The 19,894-nt window shown below is 33.6% G+C and overlaps 2 protein-coding genes across 10 annotated transcripts; one reads left to right on the top strand and one right to left on the bottom strand.

The window, feature by feature from the left end:
* Positions 1–316: 316 nt before the first annotated feature.
* LOC129578308 (polyadenylate-binding protein-interacting protein 2) lies at positions 317–4,244 on the bottom strand. Of its 4 annotated transcripts, none has more exons than XM_055466647.1 (4): positions 3,983–4,244; positions 3,678–3,869; positions 1,916–2,230; positions 317–1,820 (listed from the first exon to the last, which is right to left on the bottom strand). In XM_055466647.1, exons 3-4 carry the CDS (start codon positions 2,209–2,211, stop codon positions 1,694–1,696), a joined length of 423 nt encoding a protein of 140 aa, XP_055322622.1. In that variant the 5' UTR covers positions 2,212–2,230; positions 3,678–3,869; positions 3,983–4,244; the 3' UTR covers positions 317–1,693. The 4 variants fall into 4 exon arrangements, with proteins under 4 accessions (XP_055322622.1, XP_055322623.1, XP_055322621.1 ...); XM_055466648.1 differs by having other exon boundaries at positions 4,042–4,244; XM_055466646.1 differs by having other exon boundaries at positions 3,678–4,244.
* LOC129578306 (uncharacterized) lies at positions 3,215–19,785 on the top strand. 6 transcript variants are annotated; one of them, XM_055466643.1, is made up of 10 exons: positions 3,215–3,535; positions 6,776–7,016; positions 15,954–16,233; positions 16,349–16,603; positions 16,692–16,805; positions 16,887–16,955; positions 17,162–17,254; positions 17,350–17,517; positions 18,188–18,460; positions 19,042–19,785. In XM_055466643.1, exons 3-10 carry the CDS (start codon positions 16,005–16,007, stop codon positions 19,140–19,142), a joined length of 1,302 nt encoding a protein of 433 aa, XP_055322618.1. In that variant the 5' UTR covers positions 3,215–3,535; positions 6,776–7,016; positions 15,954–16,004; the 3' UTR covers positions 19,143–19,785. The 6 variants fall into 6 exon arrangements, with proteins under 6 accessions (XP_055322618.1, XP_055322613.1, XP_055322614.1 ...); XM_055466638.1 differs by having other exon boundaries at positions 3,220–3,535; positions 18,185–18,460; XM_055466639.1 differs by lacking the exon at positions 6,776–7,016 and having other exon boundaries at positions 3,221–3,535; positions 18,185–18,460.
* Positions 19,786–19,894: the final 109 nt, after the last annotated feature.

Genomic DNA, 19,894 nt, shown 5'->3' with positions numbered 1-19,894 from the left:
TCCAATCAACAATAATGAAAAGTCGAAACGTTACAGGCATTTGTTATTTTTCGTCACCTAACTTGCATTGTGATACAACAATAGGGATAATAAAATTTATAGAAATCTCATCAACAGATTCATTCGGTTTCACCATTTTCTCACAGTATGCAAATATCTAAAAAAAAGAAGAAGTCTGTAACCAATTTTATACATAAAATAGGCTGTTCATCTGTCCGATTAAGGAGAATCGAATAGAATTTTCCACCAAAAACATATCCTAATTTGTTTGGTTTTCTCTTTCTTTTTTGACAAGAAACAATACAATTTCAAAATCTTTGTAAATCATTTTCATTCCATTTTGACTGAATCAAAAATGCTATACGCAAAAGTCTATATATGTTGACAATTTCATCGATAGTTTTCGTTAAATTTTTCTTTCTTTTTTGTCTCACCAAATGGCATTCACTATACGTTAAATACTTAAACATATTCATCGGTGAATTCTAAAATGTCTTGCCTCTAATACAAAAAAAAAATCATGAATTTTGGAAGTGTTATCTTTGTGTGAAAAACGTGTAAATTTTTTTTTAATAAATTAACCTTAGTTTGCATATCGTACATGTCAAATTCGCTGTATGTGTGCGATCTAAGTGTCGAAAAGTCCCCGGGGATCGTATTGAATTAGTAATTAACCGACATTGTCGGAACGAGGGGCACAGAAAAATTTATTTCACCTATATTAATATGTATCACATCATGGTTACACTATTATTTAAAAAAAAAAAGAGAATTGAATTTGTAATTGGAAATGAATTACTAGTTGGGCAATGATCGCACATTTGAATTTTTCCCAAACAAAAAAATCAAACTGGATTTTTAACCGGTTTTTTAATAGACTCAGCAGTTTTTTTTCATCATTTTTCGCTAGTTTTTTTTCCTTTTTTTTGGTTAGCTCTTCTCTAATAATTACCACTTATTTGGCTAAATTCGATGTTTTTTTTAATTAGTTTTTTTTGTGTTTTATGAAATTACATTCATTTGAGAAAGAAATCATCAAAACTAAAAAAAAATAGAAATTAGCTGGCAAATTGTTCTTTGATGCAGATTTTTTTTTTTTTTGGTTTTGTTTTGTTCGAATTGTGATTATCTGAATTGGACGCGTAAAATGCGTAATTATTCTCATCATCATTTCGTGCATAACAAAACAACGCAAATTTTTTCTTCATACACACTTCTAAACTCAATATGAAACGTTCATAAATCGAAAAATTTACAAAATTAAAAATGTATCCAACACAGTTTTTTTTTTTTGGTAAATGCTCCAAAATCGAAGCAAAATGAAATTATTTGATTGACGCATAATTTGAGAATAATTTGACAGTTAGTTAGAATTTGCTCATTTTTTTTCTTCTTTTGATTCGATTATACTATTTGTAATTTTTTTTCTGTTCTCATGATTTCTTCTATCTATGTTTTTTTTTCTGTGGGCTAACGGAGATTTGTGTGTTTTTTGTCCCTTTTCGAAGTTTTTTGTTTTGTGTTTTTTTGTTGTTGTTGTTTGTTTATTTTACTTTTAGTTTTGGGATGTTACGTCGTTACTTCTGTATATCTCGTTATACGTATTGCAAATCGTTTGAATTGAGCTCTTTCTCATTAAATGGAACGAATCAAATTTTATAAAATGAACGTGTCAGCTTAAGATCGATTGACTTCACTTAAGCCTGCCCGACGATGGGAAAAACTCTTGAGCTAACGGATTCAATGTTGAATTTTCAATATCATGTGGTGTTACTTCAAATTTCGATAGTTCATGATCACTGTACTGAATATTCATCGTCCTAATGGAAAAGAAGAGAGCAATTGATGGAAGGCATTTAAGTTGCATTGTAATAATTTTGTTTTCTTCAAAAATTCAAATTAAGTTTAAACTTACTCGCTTTGTGATGGCCAAAGACCGTTGTCACTGTCAACCATTTCGTCATTATCGTATCCATCCTCTTGCATATTTTCCATGCATTCTCTCATCAGTGCTTCTTCTTCAAGACGCTGCAATTCGGTCTTATCGAATTCCTCCTCATTTTCCATCCAAAGGTATTCCTCAAAGCTCGTTTCAGCATTCTCACTGCCGATGTCATCTTGGTTCTCTGTGTCGAAATCGTCCTGATCGAACGACGCCTCGTGATAGCTATTGCCACCTCCACTGACGGAAAATACAAACGGTAATTTCATCTTTTTTCTGCTACTGTTGCTGTAACCAAACAAATGAAAAAAGAAATGTTTCCAATGAAAACGATCGTCTTATACTATTTTTATACATTAATATCAGCAATATTTATTTGAATATTCCGCAGCTGGAAACGATTTATGAAAAATGGTTTGTTTTATCTGCTGTAACGAGGCGAATGACTTATTAAATTACCGTTTTAGGCCGTGTCTCGTGTTTCACCCAATCAATGAATGTGTGCATTGGTCTTTGTAAAATGTGTAACTGAAACTCAGCGAATATTGAAAACATACGTTTAGTCAAATTTTTTGTGCATGTGCAATCAATGTCGTTGCATTTTAATGCAGTTTCCCATCGTTTGCATAAACTTCCGAACGGCCATCATTTATTGTGAATGCATTGATCAGCGGTAAACCGTTGCAATGGCTTCATTTATTTGATTTTGCCATATATTTTTTTCCCTTGGTTTGCGTTGCATTTGTGTGTTTTTGTTATGTCTGCGTAATTTAAATACGATTGTCTTGAACAAATAAAACGACTTCAATTGCCGTTTGATACTGGAGTTGATGCGGATGTGATTCTGAACTATTATGCCTCTATGTGACAACACAAAAATAATCTACTGCGCATCGATGGGTTCGCTTTATTTTCTTCTCTCTACTTGTTTCATTCAAACAAACCACTCATTTTTTACGTGTCTCTTGATCTAAATCAAACAAATTGCATATCCAATCGGTTGTGATGACACTGAATCATGCAAATCACTATCGTTTGGAGTTCAATGTATCGTAAAGTGAAACAAGAAAAAAAAAAAGCTAAATGTTCAATACACTCTGGTTTTCAGAATATGCTTTCATATGTTAAGTATTGCGTATGCGTCGAACACTAAAATGATCAACAAGGTCACCACCATGCGAAAGAAACTGTGTTGAAGACGTAGCGCGACTGTACAGCAGAAAATAAAGTAGTGAAGAAGAAGAAGAGAGAGAAAAAAACAATCAAAACAAAACAAAAACAGAAATGAGTCCCTGTTCGACGAGACTGCTTGATATATATTTTTTTTCTGTTTCGCACACAATTAAAGTTTCATTTATATAACCATCACAGTTGTCAGTGCAAACAAATAACAAAATTAAAATGGGACCGTCGACGAGCTTTGCTGATGTGCAAAAAAATCACACTAGAGCAACGAAAATTCTTCGTATTTTTTTTTGTTCGTCTCTTGTTTCGTGCTGTCCATGATACGTAGAGTCGAAAAGTAGAAAGAAAAATAAAATTGAACATTTTGTACGTAGAAAAGTGAACAAGCTACTGTGCCATTGACAAAAGGTAAATTTGGTCATTCATTTCATAATATTATCGATATGAATGCGTCAATAGACAGCTGGAGATATATCTTATGCGAGCAAATTATCAAACTAATTAATGGAGTTGTTTTGAATTCTTGAAACTTCTAAATAAAACTGCTTACCGTGCTATGTTATCTGCTGCTTACAATAACGTCGGCTTCACTTGAACTTATTATTTCTTTATTTGTCGCTTACTTTGACTTTATTTGTCGCGTTAGTTTTGGTTGTTTGTCTTGTCTTGTCTTGTTTTTGTATTTGTTCTTTTTTGTTCAATCAATTTTTGCTTGTCAATCAAATTTTTTTTTTCTCACAATCTGCAAAATGATAGAAAGAGTTAAAAATTGGATTCGCATCAAATGATATCGACTAACAAAAGTATAAAACAATCGAATCATTGACACTCGAGAAGAAAAAAAAAATCACGTACAATTTGATTTTCAAGAAGACGAAAAATTGTTACAAGCGAAATTGCCAAAATTTTTGTACCGTTTTGTGTTCAGCTGATGACAAAAAACCCAGAAAAAATAAATAAGATGGATTCACAATATATACATATATACTATATTTTCTCTCGCTCTTCACACGAAAATAATTTACTGAAATAATACACACAACCTACTAAGCTGTGCGATTGAATAAAAGGCTTTCAACTCTAGACAAACAAGTACAAAAAAGCAACAACAACAACAACAACACACAACCAGAAGCGAAATGAAAGACCAAAAAGAAAAAAGAAGAAGCAGAAAACGACGGAGGAGGAGAAGGAGAAAAAACAAAAACAAAGACGTACAACAAACGGTGTGTTTGTATGTATATACGAATGATATGATGCGCTTCAGCACGTACATTCGTATAAACTACCGCAAAATTGTCAATCACACTGAAGTTGGCTATTGACAATGCGGTGCGGTGTTTTATGCTGCAGCGCCACATTTCAAATTGATGATTCGGTTGAAAATACAAACACATTTAAAACATTTAGACGCAACCGTTTTTAATCTATATGTTTGAAATCATCAAAAAATAAATCGAATCCAATGTTACCATCCATTCATTTGGAAAGTAAGCTGTATAATATTCATTCGAATTCGATTAGCGTCTACGTCACATAGAGCATTTTTCGGATATTACGTCAATTTTATTCGATCAATATCATTGGATAACGTTTTTTTTTTATCAATCATTGATTATTATACCGAGCACTTTCAAATCAAATTAATATTATAACGATATATATTGCGTTACCATCGTTGGTATAACCATTTTTATCGGCTTTGTTTCTAGGAACGTTTTTTTTTCCACACACCTCTCAAATTACATGCGTGTCTGACATTTTTTTGTTTCTTCCCCACTACATATTATATGGTCAATAGAACGATGAATGGACACAACATTCCGCCTCAAATGACGTACAACACATGAATTTTGAATACAGCATACGTTGGAATTGATTTGTCATTCGTCTTGCAATTATTATCAACGATGTCGAAATGGAACATAGTTTCTGGGTAACAACACGCTCCATTACGATTACGTACATATGGGAATATAGGGTGTTTAGAGATTTCCATAATTATATATCGTTCGATTGATCTGAGAGCGGATAAATATAGATTTTATAAACAATCGAGCAAATCCATCGATGCAAATATTAAATGTAACTTTGCTACTTTTCAATTGAATATCGATTGACAAGTTAAATTTTCATAAATCGTCATAGCAATTACAAAAAACTGTCATAAATTCATCGGGATTCTCAATTTACTTCCAGATAAATCGTTATTTTAAGAGATTTGATTGTTATATGAAAATTAAATGGAATTTAATATTAGATGAGTTGAAGCGGATTGACAAAAAAAATTGAAGAAGAATTCGCTCAACCAAATTCACAGGTCAAAAGAATACGAAAGGGTTCATTTCTTCTGTGACACCCGTTAAAAATATGTCCAACATTTTGTATGACAAAGCGTTGCCACTCGTTAAATTTTATCAGATTACACAAACAAAGTCAACACCTTTACCATTCCATTACATATGGATACAGTTCAAAACATCAAATATTTGAGAGTCGTGTAAAAAAAAAACTTGAAAAAATCCCGTTGAAAATTCCACCACGTTGGAATTGTGACTGTTTATGGAATGAAGCATAAGAACGAAGGTATATCGCACGGCATTGTGATTAAAAAACCTTTTCGAACTGGTGTAAACTCTATCCGATTCACAACAATTTTTCGTTTTGTTGATTTTTATCATTTTGGCATGGAAAAACGTTATGAATACATAATTTCGTTTAGCACGTCTGTCATGCAGAATGTAGTGGCCTTTGTTTTCCGAGGCGCCAAAATCCGAAAGACCTTAATACATATTTTAACGTGTTTGTTTTCGTGGGAAAAAAAATACACGGCATTTCTTCATTTTTAATTCCTCAATTCATCGATTGAGTAAGAACTATTTAGTCCTTGTAACAATCACAAAGTATTGTACAGTCGGGCTAGACATTTGATTAGAAAAAAAATTGGGCTAACTGAAGAAAACCTCGAAAAATACTGAGTCAGAATTATATACTTGTATCTAAAAAAAAAGAAGGTGAAAATAAACGTTAACTATGATCAACGCAATCGATACGGAACTCAAAATATATCCATCGGTTGAGTGCTTACCATCAAATTAAGTCGATGTGTATTTGTTCACTTATCATCCGATACATCGATTGATTTTCTAATGTTAAATGTTGAATGTTATGTCGAAAAACGGAATTGAGTCATCGACACATAAATAATTAAATCACTCGACACAACTCAAATTCGAAAACAAAAATCCATTTTTTACAAATTGTAAAGTGCATTTGTCGCATTTGTAATCTATTGTCATTGTGTCGATTAGCGTTACCACTGTTTTTGCCGTATTTCATGTCATTTTCTTCACTGTCAGTTGCTCCATTCATTGGTCAATATTACGTTCGATTTCAATGATTTTCTACTATTTGAGCAGTAAATTTGAGTGTGTTCCCGGTGTGTGCAATTGCATTTGTCCCTTCATGTGAATAATTATCAGAGTACTGTTAGTAATATTGTGTCCAATGAACATTAATCATCCAAATTAAAGGTTTATTTTGAATTTTCACATAAAACCATTGAATTTGTTCGGTCCAGTAAAAAAAAGAAATAAAAGTTCAGTGTTGAAGGTGTGAAAATTAGTTTTTTTTTTGTTCTGTGCTCAGGAAATTTTACGTGTATTTTGCACACTCCAGCTGAACTAAGACATTAAGGTTGGAATTGAAATATGTGAAAGAAAATCGCGCGCGTTGCATACAACATACATATACGGATATTGCTCACTTCGCTTTTTTTGGTTGGCCCAAATTGGACATTTCACCGCTATTCACTTGTTCACTTCTTCAGGTCGCTGTAACGCGTTCATATGTGAACAATCACACCAACACACATCATATGCGAGTATGGGTGAGTACATACATAACCTGCTATTCTCTCTCTCTCTCTCTCTCTCATTCACTCTCTCTCTCTCGCTTTTTCTCACACACACTCTCTTCATACATATCGAAAATAACAAAACTATTAAACTATTGCGCCGACACACATTTGCATGTTAGCATTGTTCCAGTGTCGTCGTGGTAATTTATTTGGCCACATGAAGTGTATCATATCTATCAATCAAACGTGGTGGCGGAGGCAACAAACGTGTGAATTTCAGCTTTGACAGAACATTCCAAAAAGCCCAAGTCAAGTAGAAAACAAAATCTTATCACTTCATTAGTGTTTTGACGGTGTATGTGTGGTCGAGGCAAAAAGTCTCGTTGAATTAACGTTTTTTGCATTTAGAATATCGAACAATCGTTTGTCGGCGACAGTTTTCCAAAACCGTGTGAGTGTGGGGTTGTTCAAATTTAGTCTGGACATTGTTTTTTTTGGCGGTTAAACGTAAGGTGATTCACAAATCTAATCCAAATCCGAAAAATAGAAAAAAGAACGAATGGGAAAAAACAACAAGAATAATTTATATTTAGCACATAAGAGCGATTTCCCGACCAGTTTTCGGCAGCCATACCAGTCGAACGATACGTGTTAAATGCTTTTCAAAATGTCTGAACAAGTGAATAAGAAAAATCATTACATTCAAATTGATGGAAATTTTGTTTTTGTTGTTGTTTCTGTTAATTTGTTTTTGCATTGCAACGTTTTGTTCTTTGGAGCGATCTAAACACGGCTTGCGATTCGGTTTAGTTTGTGGTTGAATGCAGTTGTGCTTATAACCGTTTAACGATAAAAAGGCTGGAAAATGAGAGTCGGCTAATCAATATTCGTATGTTGCGCCTAACATATACACAAACATATATTCAATACCATAAAAAAAATCGTTACACAATATGTGCACGGGAGAATAAACTGTAACAATTATCCATCGCACATAAAATACGAGCGCTTTTTGTTTCTCTCTTTGTACCGCCGTTTCTTTGTATCGCTTACTCTCTCTCTCTCTGTCTGTCTTTCTCTCCCTTTCTCTATGTGTCATTTGGGGTTGAATTGGTTTGGCTATTGTCGCCGTTTGTATCCGCGCTTTTGAATGTCGGTCGTGGTGAGGGCTATCACAAGAACGATACGAATTACAACAACAACAACAAAAACAACAGTAATAATAGAAAAAGCGGAGAAGAGAATGAAAATCAACGAGAATATAATCTTCGAGCTTCGACAAATATTCTCTCAGGTACATGCACACTTATCATACAGGTAAACGGGAGGGAGCAAGCGAGCGGGCGAGCGAGCGAATGAGAAAACAAACAAACATACAAAATCAAATGTTCGGCTCGTTCGATTCGGACTATTGCTTGTGTGAATGAAAAGTTATTAATTGGAAAGAGAAAAAAAATATCATAGAAAATATATGTGGTGTGCTTGCTCAACATGAATATTGTGCCCTATGTTTATGATTATCATTGTTGATATCCATATTTCTCGAAGTGGTTATTTTCTTTTACAATGTTGCGGTCGTTGCTGTGTTTCCGTTAGTTCATTTCACTCGTATATTACGGCATAACATACACATATTCGTGCGCAAATACATTAAAATAATAAATATATATAAAAAAAAGAGACACAGTGTGTGATGGACGATATGTTGAAATTTAAAGTGTGTGTACGTGTTTGCAAACGCAAAACGCATTAAATCCAAAAGAAGCGGAAAAAAACACAACGCGAATATTTATTCGATCCTTTGTGTGTGTGTGTGTGAACGCAAGATAAAACAAAAAAGACCGAATTAATGCATTAAAATGAAGTAAATTAATTACAGTAAGTGCTGCACTATTTTGTTTCTCTCTATTTCGTTGTTATTGTTTTTGTTTTTTTTTTTTGTTCTTTCGATGGAACAAAACAACACCGGAGCTTCCCTCTTGAACGAATTCAGTAAATGATAAAACTTGGAAAATAACAGACCTAGTTGAAAGTCGTTAACATAAACTACGTTGCAATCCAGGAAGAGAATAATCGTGGTCATTCTATTTGATTCCTGTTTTTCTAGTTTTGTTTTGTTTTTCTCTTTCAAAATAATCGATAACGTTTAGTTTGCCCATATTCATTCACACTGAAACGAAATTTTCAAACTTTTCCATCCAGTACGTGTACTCTTCAGTACGTGTACTGTTTCACTCCATTCGGTACGTGTACTGTTCAGTTTCAAAATGATCAATGATGAATCGTAGCTTAAATTTTTCAATAAGCGCACATCAAGTGTAAGAGTAGAAAAGTAACTTCGAATGAACATCCAAGAGAGGGAGAGAAAGGGAGAGTGAGCATATAAATAACATTTTTGGTTGTTTCATCCAGTTTTAAGTGCAAATTATTCATCATGGTTGTGAAATTGGAAAATTGAGTTTGCAAACTAGCCAAATGTAGTCATTTTTCAAACCAGTAACCAACTCAATTTAACAATGAATGAAAATGTACGAATTTCCTATGTATGACATTTCAACTGCATGGATTCTAAATGCCACACAGCACACATACCAACAAAGTTTAAAAATGAAAAAAAAAATCATCTAAAAATGACTTTGTATCGCATTGACATTTGTATCCTTCTTTAAGCCATTCAATTATATTCAAACGGCTGCTTTGCAAAATTACAACAGGTATTTTCTGCATTTGATTCCTAATTGTATTCGGATCGCTGCATGAGTATTCAAATTTGCCGTGTTCCAACATTGTTTGTAATTCATGTAGAAGAATACCAACGGCGATTTTCGATGTGAAATGTGTTAGGGCACAAACAAAAGTGACGAACTGAAGAGCCGAATAATCGGCACAAAACGTAAAATTCACATGAATTTATAATTGGTTGATTAACCCAAATTGTCGAGAGAAGTTGTAGTTTGGTAAAATGAAGTGACATGCTCTATTTTGCTTGAATTTGTTTTTTCTTTGTGCCTTAAGCTAAGTACACAGTTCCTCGTGAAATGAAAAAATTTCTCCGGTGAAATTTTCACAGGTGATATTCGTATGGCGTTTTTTATTTTTGAATTGCAAGCATAATGATTTTTGATGTATAAAACAGCTAACTCATTCCAATGTCAACACGACACATGAACAAAGTTTGTTTTTGAGTTCATTCTTCTATGTGTTTTGTCTGAACAAATTTTTTTCACAGTCGTGAAAAATATTTCGCGTACAAAATGTACGCGAATTTTTTTCACGGCCATTAAAAAATAAGAAAGATCAAAATACATTAAAGAATGAATTCAAAATTCAAATTTGTTCCTGTGTTGTGTTGATATTGGAGGGAGTTAACTGTTTTATACATCAAAAATCATTATGCTTGCAATTCAAAAATAAAAAACATCATACAAATATCACCTGTGACAATTTCACCGGAGAAATTTTTTCATTTCACGAGGAACTGTTTACTTAGCTTTAGGCTGAAGTGGAAAGTATGAACTGAAGAAATCACTTCACACAAACATCCGGAGAACTTTTAACAATCGAATTGTGCATTAGAAATATTCTCAGTATTACCCGTCAATTGACTCATTTTTTTTGGCATGTGATATGTGGGTCCGGAATATTAAATTGCATTGAATGAAATGGAATCCGATTGATAAATTTCACCACTTCGAATGGTTCATTTCGTTTATTCATTTTAGATGCTTGTAATTGAAATGTCGATTTAAATGGATACAGTAACAATTCCAGTCAACTCAGGCAAAAAAAAAATGTTTTGCATGACCCACCCTCCCCATGAACAAGGGCTTTTTAGCCAAGAGTTCCAAAAAAAATGGAATTAGTTCAGATGAATTATTTTCGGTTATTTTCAATTGTTTTTACAAGACACCATTCAATTTTGTGTCGTTAAACACGTACAAATTAGAAACGCTTGTTATCGTCGATGTACACACGCCACTTTTTCGTAAATATTTTATTAACAAATAAAATGTATTTTTTTTTTGTTATCATTATATCAATAAACTAAAACATGTAAATAAATATTCAGGGAAAAAATGGTAAAAAACGGGAAGACCATTGTAACCCAATTGACATGAAAGCATGAATGGCATGCGGTATTTTCATTGTTGTGTGCACACATTTGTATTGCTCATGTTCATGACGAGCAGGAAGAAGAAGAAGTATAGAAATAAACGTAGTGGCAAACCGTGTCTCTGGTCTAACGAAAATGTGTTTGTTGTATTTAAGGTTTTGCTGTGTGCTTCGTGCGTTCGACTAGTGTAATGACAAGAACGGACATTTATTTATGCTTGGTGCTTCGATGTCATTGCAAAATTAAAGGGATAAGGAGTTATGCTTGCATTCCGTGGCATTTTTGTCGTTAATAATGGTCGATGGTGACGAGGCTACTTGAGCACAGAAAATAAAACCATTTCAATATTGCATTCGGCTGGATCATTTGAAATGCAACGGTATTCTTGAGCGACTTTTGATCGGTTTATTAATTTTATTGTTACTGTTGTTGTCGTCGTTGTCATTTATTTTTGTTATTCACGCCAATCAAATGTATGTGCCCTGTAACGAGAAGCAGGTGGGAAAGAGAGAGAGAGAGAGAGAGAGAGAGAGAGAGAGAGAGAGAGAGAGAGATAGAGTGTGTGTGTATCTGTTTGTTATTATGCGGAACAAAACTACATGAAATGGGTAACGGATTATTTGTACGGCGGCAGCGATGGCGGCGACGACGGCCATGTGGGCCGTTTCGTATTTTATTCATTGAAAAGGGATGAAAATATCAGATATGAGCGCAACACCTTCTGACTATTTCATCGCATTCACAACTCGCATGACATTTTCACATCTGCTCGAAAAGCACAGATAAAAATAGAATTATCGAAATATTCTAGGTCAATCAATAGCATTATTTAAAACAACAAAGGACCATACAATATCAGCCATGCTCACGTCGAAAGCGAAATTGATGAAACAAGATACACCACCAGTGTGCCGTACAACAAACTCACAACCCCAAATGCACACACAAGCAAGCAAAAGCGAGCGTTAAAATTCCGAAATGAAGTGGCTATCGCGTGTTTTTTTTCCATTTATTGGCCGTTACAATCATTCATAAATATGGGTAATATTGCGTAATTATGAGTCTTCCGAAAAGTATCCAATTTGAGCGAATCAAGTGCATAAAATACCGAGTGTAAATTGGAAACAACACGTTCTTTACATTTACTAAGTCGTACCACTTTAGAATTTGGAAAAATGTTAATTTTTTAGAATGCTTTTAAATTATTTCGATGTGTGTTCCGAACTCCCCCACCTTCCCCTAGTATATTTATGATTGTTTTTTTTCGTACTTGTATTTATATTTGAAGTTTGCCTCGGGCACTGTATGCCCAATACACGGAGTTAGGGTTAACCCTTTGATGCACAATTTTTTGTTTTTGAATCATTTTGATATATGTTTTGTGCCACGATAAATAGAGAAAAATCTTATACTTAGATTTTTGAAAAATTGCGTATTTGTCGAGAAAATCGGAAAAGTGTCAAAAGTGTCAAATAAAAGCTTGAAAAAATTAAATTTCATAAAACTAATGATGCAGAAAGCTAAATTGATGTGTTTTGATCCTTCGAGTCCTAGTTTGACAATTGAAAAGAATGTACAAACCCACAAGATAAGAGGAGGAAAAATGAGGAATTCTGCTATAATTTCGCATTTTTTTTACAGCAGTACATGAACAGAAAAAACTTTCCATTCAGCCAACCATTTGTAGCCTGTAAAGTATCAAATGAAAGCTAGTCCCTTCATTTGTTTCCAAACAAGAATGCAAAAATGTTCAGTGGTTTCATAGCTATAGCGTCTGTCGTATCTGGTTACTTTAGGAACCGATATGTGATAAAGGGTTAAGGAAGCTGGTGTCTAATTTGACAAATATTTGAATCAATATGGAAAAAACATTTGTTGCGAAAAACTCAACATGTGTTGGAATTTGGCACTTTCAAACATTTTTCTACGTAAAAATCAACTCAGTTTTCTCTGTGTAGTTTTTTACTTCGGGGATTTTTATACATTTGATCAGACTTCAAGTCTATTCGAATAAATTCGAATTTCGAAATAACTTAGAATTTCAATATTAGGCTCAAAAAACATTATTCGAAAATTATTTTTTTAGAGAAGGACGCAATGAGTGATTCTCCCTTACAATATAAATAAATGCATAGTTCAATTTCTTCATCAGCGACTTTCGGTGTTCTTCCGATAATCCAGGTTGGGTCCGATTTGGTCCAAAAATTATAAATATTTAAAAAAAAACGCTAGAGTGTAGACATCCAGTAGATATTCGTATTTTTTCGATTTTCCGACTGCCATGCACCACAGTTTTCAGAAAAGTTGTGAAAAACATTGACACGTTCCAGCAACTCGCAATATTTTATGCAGAAAAACACATTTTGCATCGAAAATGTAAATCTTCCTTTTTTACCATTGATCGTTCACTTCGAATAATTTTCGAATATTTGATGAATGTTCTCTTTTGATTTGAGTTGAAAAAAACTAACAGTCAAGGTGCGTAAATGAAATTCAGTTCAACTCCTTACATTTGTTAACAAACAAACATGTAAATTTTTTTTAGTGGATTCGTAACTGCAGCATTATCACTATCTAGACTAATGACTACACACTAAATCTAATCCTTTTCTGCTTACTATTACCGCTAATATGTCCTGTATAATTTCAAATGATTATTTTCGAAACTGAGTTGCAATTTCGAAATGACGATTTTCGAAAGAAAATTTGTTCGAAATGGAGTTCCAAGTAAAAAAATTGCATTTTTGGAAATAATTTCGAATATCAAAAGCAAAAGTACAGATTAACCGTAGCACTAACAATCTGTGTCATTTTTCTTAAGGTGTCTCCACTCGTATTAACTTTTTATTATGAATGTTAAGTTGCGTGCAACGCCCTTCAATGTAAAAACAATACAAGTGGAGGATGATATACGGGATTTATCTGTACTTTCCCGAAAATGAATTCTAGATCGAACTATGAATTCTCGAAAATGGGTTCGAATTTCGAAATGATAATTTACGAAATTCAAATTGAAAAATATATTTAAAATTTCAATATTGATCCCAAAGAACATTATTCAAAAATTGTTTCAAAAATTTGATTTCACATTTGATTTCAGTGCAAGTACACTTCAAATTTCGAAGTATGTAAGTGGTACACATCTGTTTACAGAAAAATCGTAATTTGGATCTGTACCTTAAAGAAAAGGCATTTAAGGTGGTGAGAAGTATGGTACACTTGATTTAAAACATGCGAATCATCAATTCTTGAGGTCACAATTGATTTCAGTGCAAGTACACTTCAAATTTCGATTTATTGTAAGTGGTACACATCTGTTCACAGAAAAATCGTAATTTGGATCTGTACCTTAAAGAAAATGAGTTTGAGATAGGTACGATTCGCGGAACAATTAGTATTTTTCATTTTAAGAGGAGTACATTTAATTTCAATACATCATACTTAATTTCAACGCAGTCAAAATTGTTGGTACAATTATTGTTACGAAAATCCGTAAGAGATATATGTACCTCGAACTAATTCTTGTTTTCTTACACAATCTGCCAAACCAGGAAGGTACAGCTGTTATACTGATTGGTTTCGTTCATTTCCAGAGTAGTACAATTCATATCAATCCACCAATTTTTATTCAAAAGCTGTTGCCACGGTCTGGTACGCATTTCGTTAAGAAAAATCGTAAAACGGATTTGTACTTTGAGCCAAATCTTGGTTCGAGCGATAACTCGCCAAATAAGACCGATATTGCTATCAATTATATTTTTAATTTATAGTACACATTTGGTACAATAACACTAATCCCATTTCGACCGTGGATTTGTTCAAATTGCATACTTTACCGTATACCTCGTAATTTTGAAAATGCTCAAATCTAGACCCTCCAATTACTCGAAATCTTGATAAGTACACTTTTTTTGAAATGCGGTACGTTTTAGTACACATTAAGTACAATCGATTTAGTTTGGTTTACCCCCCATTACGACGATGTCGTCGTAATTTTGAGTATGCATCCGATATTCATCGTTATTTTTTTATGAGTTTTCATAATCAAATTGTAATTTATTTTAACACATTTTCTTAGAAACCGAAAAAAAGACATAAGCAATCGTGAATGATTCAGCTTATTCGAAATTTGAATTTGGATCCGCAATTGATATAAACGTGGGTAGAATAATGCCACTAGAAAGAAATTCTATTCAAATAATCAATCGTTTAATTTACGTCAATCAGTTATGGGTTAATGAATCGATCTACACTACCGTGCAAAAGTTTGGAACCACTAGGTATTCTTCATACAAATTGACCATTTTTGGTGGACTCATTAACATATTTCGGAAACACCTGCACTCTTGATATTTTGTGCATAGTTTCTAAAACTTTTCAATAGTAAATCATAAAGGTTTCATCAAAAAATATTCATGAATTTCAAAAATATAGCAATTTGAATTTGTACTGTGTAAAAAATGATCAAATTTTTATGAAGATTAAAACAGATCAAATTCAAATTGATATATTTTTTAAATTCATGAATATTTTTTGATGAAACCTCTGTGATTTACTATTGAAACGTTGTAGAAACTATGCACAAAATATCAAGAGTGCAGGTGTTTCCGAAATATGTTAATGAGTCCACCAAAAATGGTCAATTTGTATGAAAAATACCTAGTGGTTCCAAACTTTTGCACGGTAGTATATACACGTTCGATGCTTCCAATGGCATGTCTCTGCGCCCACGTCTGGTTAAAGAACTAAACATGCTTTCCTGAAAATTGCTCAACATAACATTTCGATTGTCCGAATTATCATTGTTATCGGACTAAACGTTCGTTTTTCTGGTTTTTTCAATTTGAATTTAGAGTACCACTATGTTCGATGAATGCCGAGATCCAGAAAACCAATGAGTTCTTATGCTTTCCGGAGATCAAGGTAATGGTTATGTTAGCGAATTGGCTGAAGGACACACATACATTCGGGGCCGTTGTAAACAGCTAGGCAATTTGTACAGTCCGAGTCGAGATGATGGCCGCTACTTTTCTAATTCCGATTACGAATTTTTATTACACACCGATGAATTTGGATCGCCAGTAGATGCTATCGAAAAACAATCTGAGGACTTATGTCGTCGGGTGTCAATGAGTACGTACTTTATGTGGCTATTGACATTGTTTACGTTTATCGAAATGTTAACATATGTTTTCCGTTGTTTGATCTCGTTTTTCCTGTTGTTATTTTTGAATGGATTATTGTGTAGCACCTGGCGATGTAAGCACTGATCACGCTTGTAAAACGCCTACCAATGAAACGTCAACACCATTGCCCAGTGCCAGTACCGATTCCAGTGCAAGCGATAGACGATCATCGCGTGACATTGGTATACAGGCATTCAGTATTGAAATCGAAGAGGAGAAAAAGAAATTAATCGATGGCAAGAATGCGAAAGCATCGCCGCTACCACCGCCGTCACAAGCCAAAACCGGCGACAATAAACGCAGAGAATTTCGCACTTGTGAGTAAATGCATGCTATTTTATGCCCTAGTCGGTTATACTTAATTATCATAATAATTCAATCTGTTGTTCAATTTCCTAAATGTAGGCTCAATTCCGAGTGAACCATACTTTTTCCGTGAACATCGACCGTCGATTCTGTTGCGGAGAGATTCGTGCCATTTTCATAAGCTAATTTCGCCACGAAATGAAATAATAGTCGGTGAGTTAAAGTCGATAAAATTTAAAACATACACGAGATTACATCTGGGTTTCTAAAATGAATTCGTTTTGAAATTGACAGCACATTGCCCGGGAACGACCCCATTAATGGAATACGCAGACAGTTTTGAAACATACAAGTCTCATGATGGTAAGGATCAACAAATGTGTCCTTAAAATCGAACGCTATTTGACATCTACACCCAAAATAAACGAATTTCGATCAAAGCTTAATGCCATAATCGTCAATCAACGTGTGGTGAAAGTCCAAATGGCTTACGATTCACACATCCTCCCCCTTTCTCCATTAAATTTGATCTCTAACTACAAAAAATACTAATGTAAATTTATTTTTAGGATCGAGTTCCATTGAAATGTCCAGCGACGAATTTCAAAAGCCATGCTACTGTTTTGATCACTGTCATGATAGCATGGACAGTGCCAAAGCAGGTAAATTACCCATATCTGATTACATGTTATTGACGATATTGACATTATTGTACCAACGATTTATGAAAATAATATGCTTCTAATATTACACACAGCACATCGGCACAGTACAAGTTCGTCAGATAGTTCAACCATAACCAAAATTGCAGTCGAAAATGCTGAGGCGTTAGCAGCGGCAGCGGCCGCAACCGCACCAACAGTGCGTCGTCCAAGTAAATGGAAATCCAGTTTGGTGTATTTTATGGATCCATGCATCGAAGATTGTACGTTAGCAAAGTGTTGTTTTCATTGTTGCTGTTAAATTGCACACAAATGACTATAAACTCAGCACTAAATCACCACTTCAATTTGGGCCCATCAACAATAATACCAATCATCTTAATATGCTTGAAGAAAAAAAACCAACGCGATTCCTTCCATAATGATTTCATTTTATTCGAACTAATATTCGATAGAAAGTGTGGAAAAGTCATGCATTTCTTTTTGTCCACGCAAAATTATCCACATTCGTAATGATGTTCCTATGAAATTGACGAAAAAAATTTCTATGAAAATAATGATGGGCGAACAGACCCAATGCCCAATAAAGTGGCATTCTTTTCGTCTAAACGTTTATTTTATCCGAATTCGCTTGCTTTAATAACGAAAAATTTGTAATGACCCCCCATGTATGAGTTGTCCGTCATAAAAAAAAGCGCTCAAGTTGGTAGGAAGATCGAAAATTTCAGGTCATGTGTTTCAAAATCTATTCAAAATCGCATAAAAATGATCTAAAACTGGTGATAAGTTGATGCAATCAGTCGATGCAACAATGTATCATCGATGGGAACAGTGCTGTTTTTATTGCATTGATTCATATGTGCTACAAAAATTTCACCATATTTTGCGTTTACTGTTTTCCTCTTCCATTTCCGAAACGATTCTATTTAGCAGCGGAAAATACGGCCGAAGGAGAGTATCATGAAAGCGAACAAGAGAAACCGTTGCTGAAACAACATGACAAACGGACCGAGGCTACCGTAACTACTTCATTTGAAAAACGTTCAAATTTTCGCAAGAAAAGTGTTGACGATTCAAAGAGTCGATCTGTGGAGGGTTCTACCGCACGAAATGTTGAAGGTATTGAACTAGCAAGTGAAGTGTGTCCATTTGGTTTAGCCAAAAATTTAGAAAAGCAAATTTGTATTATACCATCACGAAAGAAAAGTAAGTGTCTAACATCACGCTTTAAAAATGCAAACAAATACCATATTTCGACATCAAATCGTTTTGATTTTTTTTTTTTTTTGGTTTTGTGTTTCTATATGTATTTTTGCCTTTTGGATATGATGCTTTTGAGTGTAAAAATTGAAAAAGGAGCGAAAAACTGTTTGAAATGAAATGAGAGAGGAAAAGATGTAAAGCCATTGTTTGATTGTAATCAGTACACATCAATTCAATGTAATATTCATTTACACACCATCACACAGTTAGAATGGTTCGTTCTCGTTCGTCCTCTTAGCAAAGCGATTTATGCAGTCAACTCAAATGTATTACGTAGTGTTCGCTTTAGGAACGAAAATGAACCACGAAAATCATATTTTTTGTGTGCTTTCAAATGAATGATAACGTATTTTTCATTGCCGTTTTTTTTTCGTACACAATCATATCAATTTGTCTTGGGGATAGCTAATAAATAGCCTTTTTTTAAAAAAATAATTGTTGATTTTTTTCTTGGTTTCTTCCAACTTTTACACATTGTTTTTCATAAAATTTCTTTCATTTTTTTCCAACTTTCCGTTTTGCAGAATCTTCCGGCCGACCAAGCTTTCTGAAACTTGTGACATTTATCCTTATAGGCTCAGCAATATTAATAACGAGTGCAGCAATAAAAGAAGCTTATTATTAACAATCACACACGAAATATTTATTTTAAATTTAATTACTATGTACGCGATTTAATGCTGTCATTATAAAGTAAAATGAACAATTAAAATAGAACACAAATATCGGTCATTATGCGATTTATAATTAATATCATGGGTCATAAGCAATGAAGGATGAATAAAAATACACACACAATTACATTCATCATAAATATTCAAAGATTACTTTCTCTCTCTCTCTCTCTCTCTCTCTCTCTCTCTCTCTCTCTCTCTCTATCTCTTTATCTCTTTCTTTCTATTCTGAACTTAGTTCAATTTGGCGAAATAAAGTCAAACACATTGCAATAAAATGTACGAATTAAGTTTCTTTGTGTAATATATATCAAATCTTGATAATTATAGTGATAGTTACTATTAAAAGAAAAACGAAGCGAAACGGAACAAAAAAAAAACAAAAAATTTCATTTCTCTCATTGTTGAATCCAATGTTAATTGTTTGTTTTAGTTGTGCAAAAAATAATTGTTCGGCTTCGTTTCAATTATCACCACAAAAAATCGATTTAGATTTTAAACAAAAAAAAACCACCATAAGAGTTTCATTATTATCAACAAACACATCAGCTATTGTAAATAAAGATTCTTTCAAATAAAACAGCGGAAAAAACAGATTCATTGACTTTTCTTCTCTTTTGAAGATTCACTGATTTCAGGAACTGTAATTCTATGGAGAAGGTGAATGCGGAGGAAGAGACGGCTGACGACTCTCTTCCTCAAA

The sequence above is a fragment of the Sitodiplosis mosellana genome, unplaced genomic scaffold (genome assembly GCF_009176505.1).
Source record: "Sitodiplosis mosellana isolate CC-2019 unplaced genomic scaffold, AAFC_SMos_1.0 Smas_scaffold_6226, whole genome shotgun sequence".
NCBI classification, from domain to species: domain Eukaryota; kingdom Metazoa; phylum Arthropoda; class Insecta; order Diptera; family Cecidomyiidae; genus Sitodiplosis; species Sitodiplosis mosellana.
Note: the sequence above shows the minus strand (reverse complement) of the source record. Positions and strands in the feature narration are given on the sequence as shown.

Excerpts from the sequence above, each read along its gene's own strand:
- LOC129578306 (XM_055466638.1), top strand. The coding sequence starts at position 16,005 with ATGCTTTCCGGAGATCAAGGTAATGGTTATGTTAGCGAATTGGCTGAA. Across the intron at positions 16,604-16,691 it reads ACGCAGAGAATTTCGCACTT|GCTCAATTCCGAGTGAACCA; the intron begins GTGAGTAAATGC and ends TCCTAAATGTAG. Across the intron at positions 17,518-18,184 it reads GGATCCATGCATCGAAGATT|CAGCGGAAAATACGGCCGAA; the intron begins GTACGTTAGCAA and ends GATTCTATTTAG.
- LOC129578308 (XM_055466646.1), bottom strand. The coding sequence starts at position 2,211 with ATGAAATTACCGTTTGTATTTTCCGTCAGTGGAGGTGGCAATAGCTAT. Across the intron at positions 1,821-1,915 it reads CTTTGGCCATCACAAAGCGA|GACGATGAATATTCAGTACA; the intron begins GTAAGTTTAAAC and ends CTTTTCCATTAG.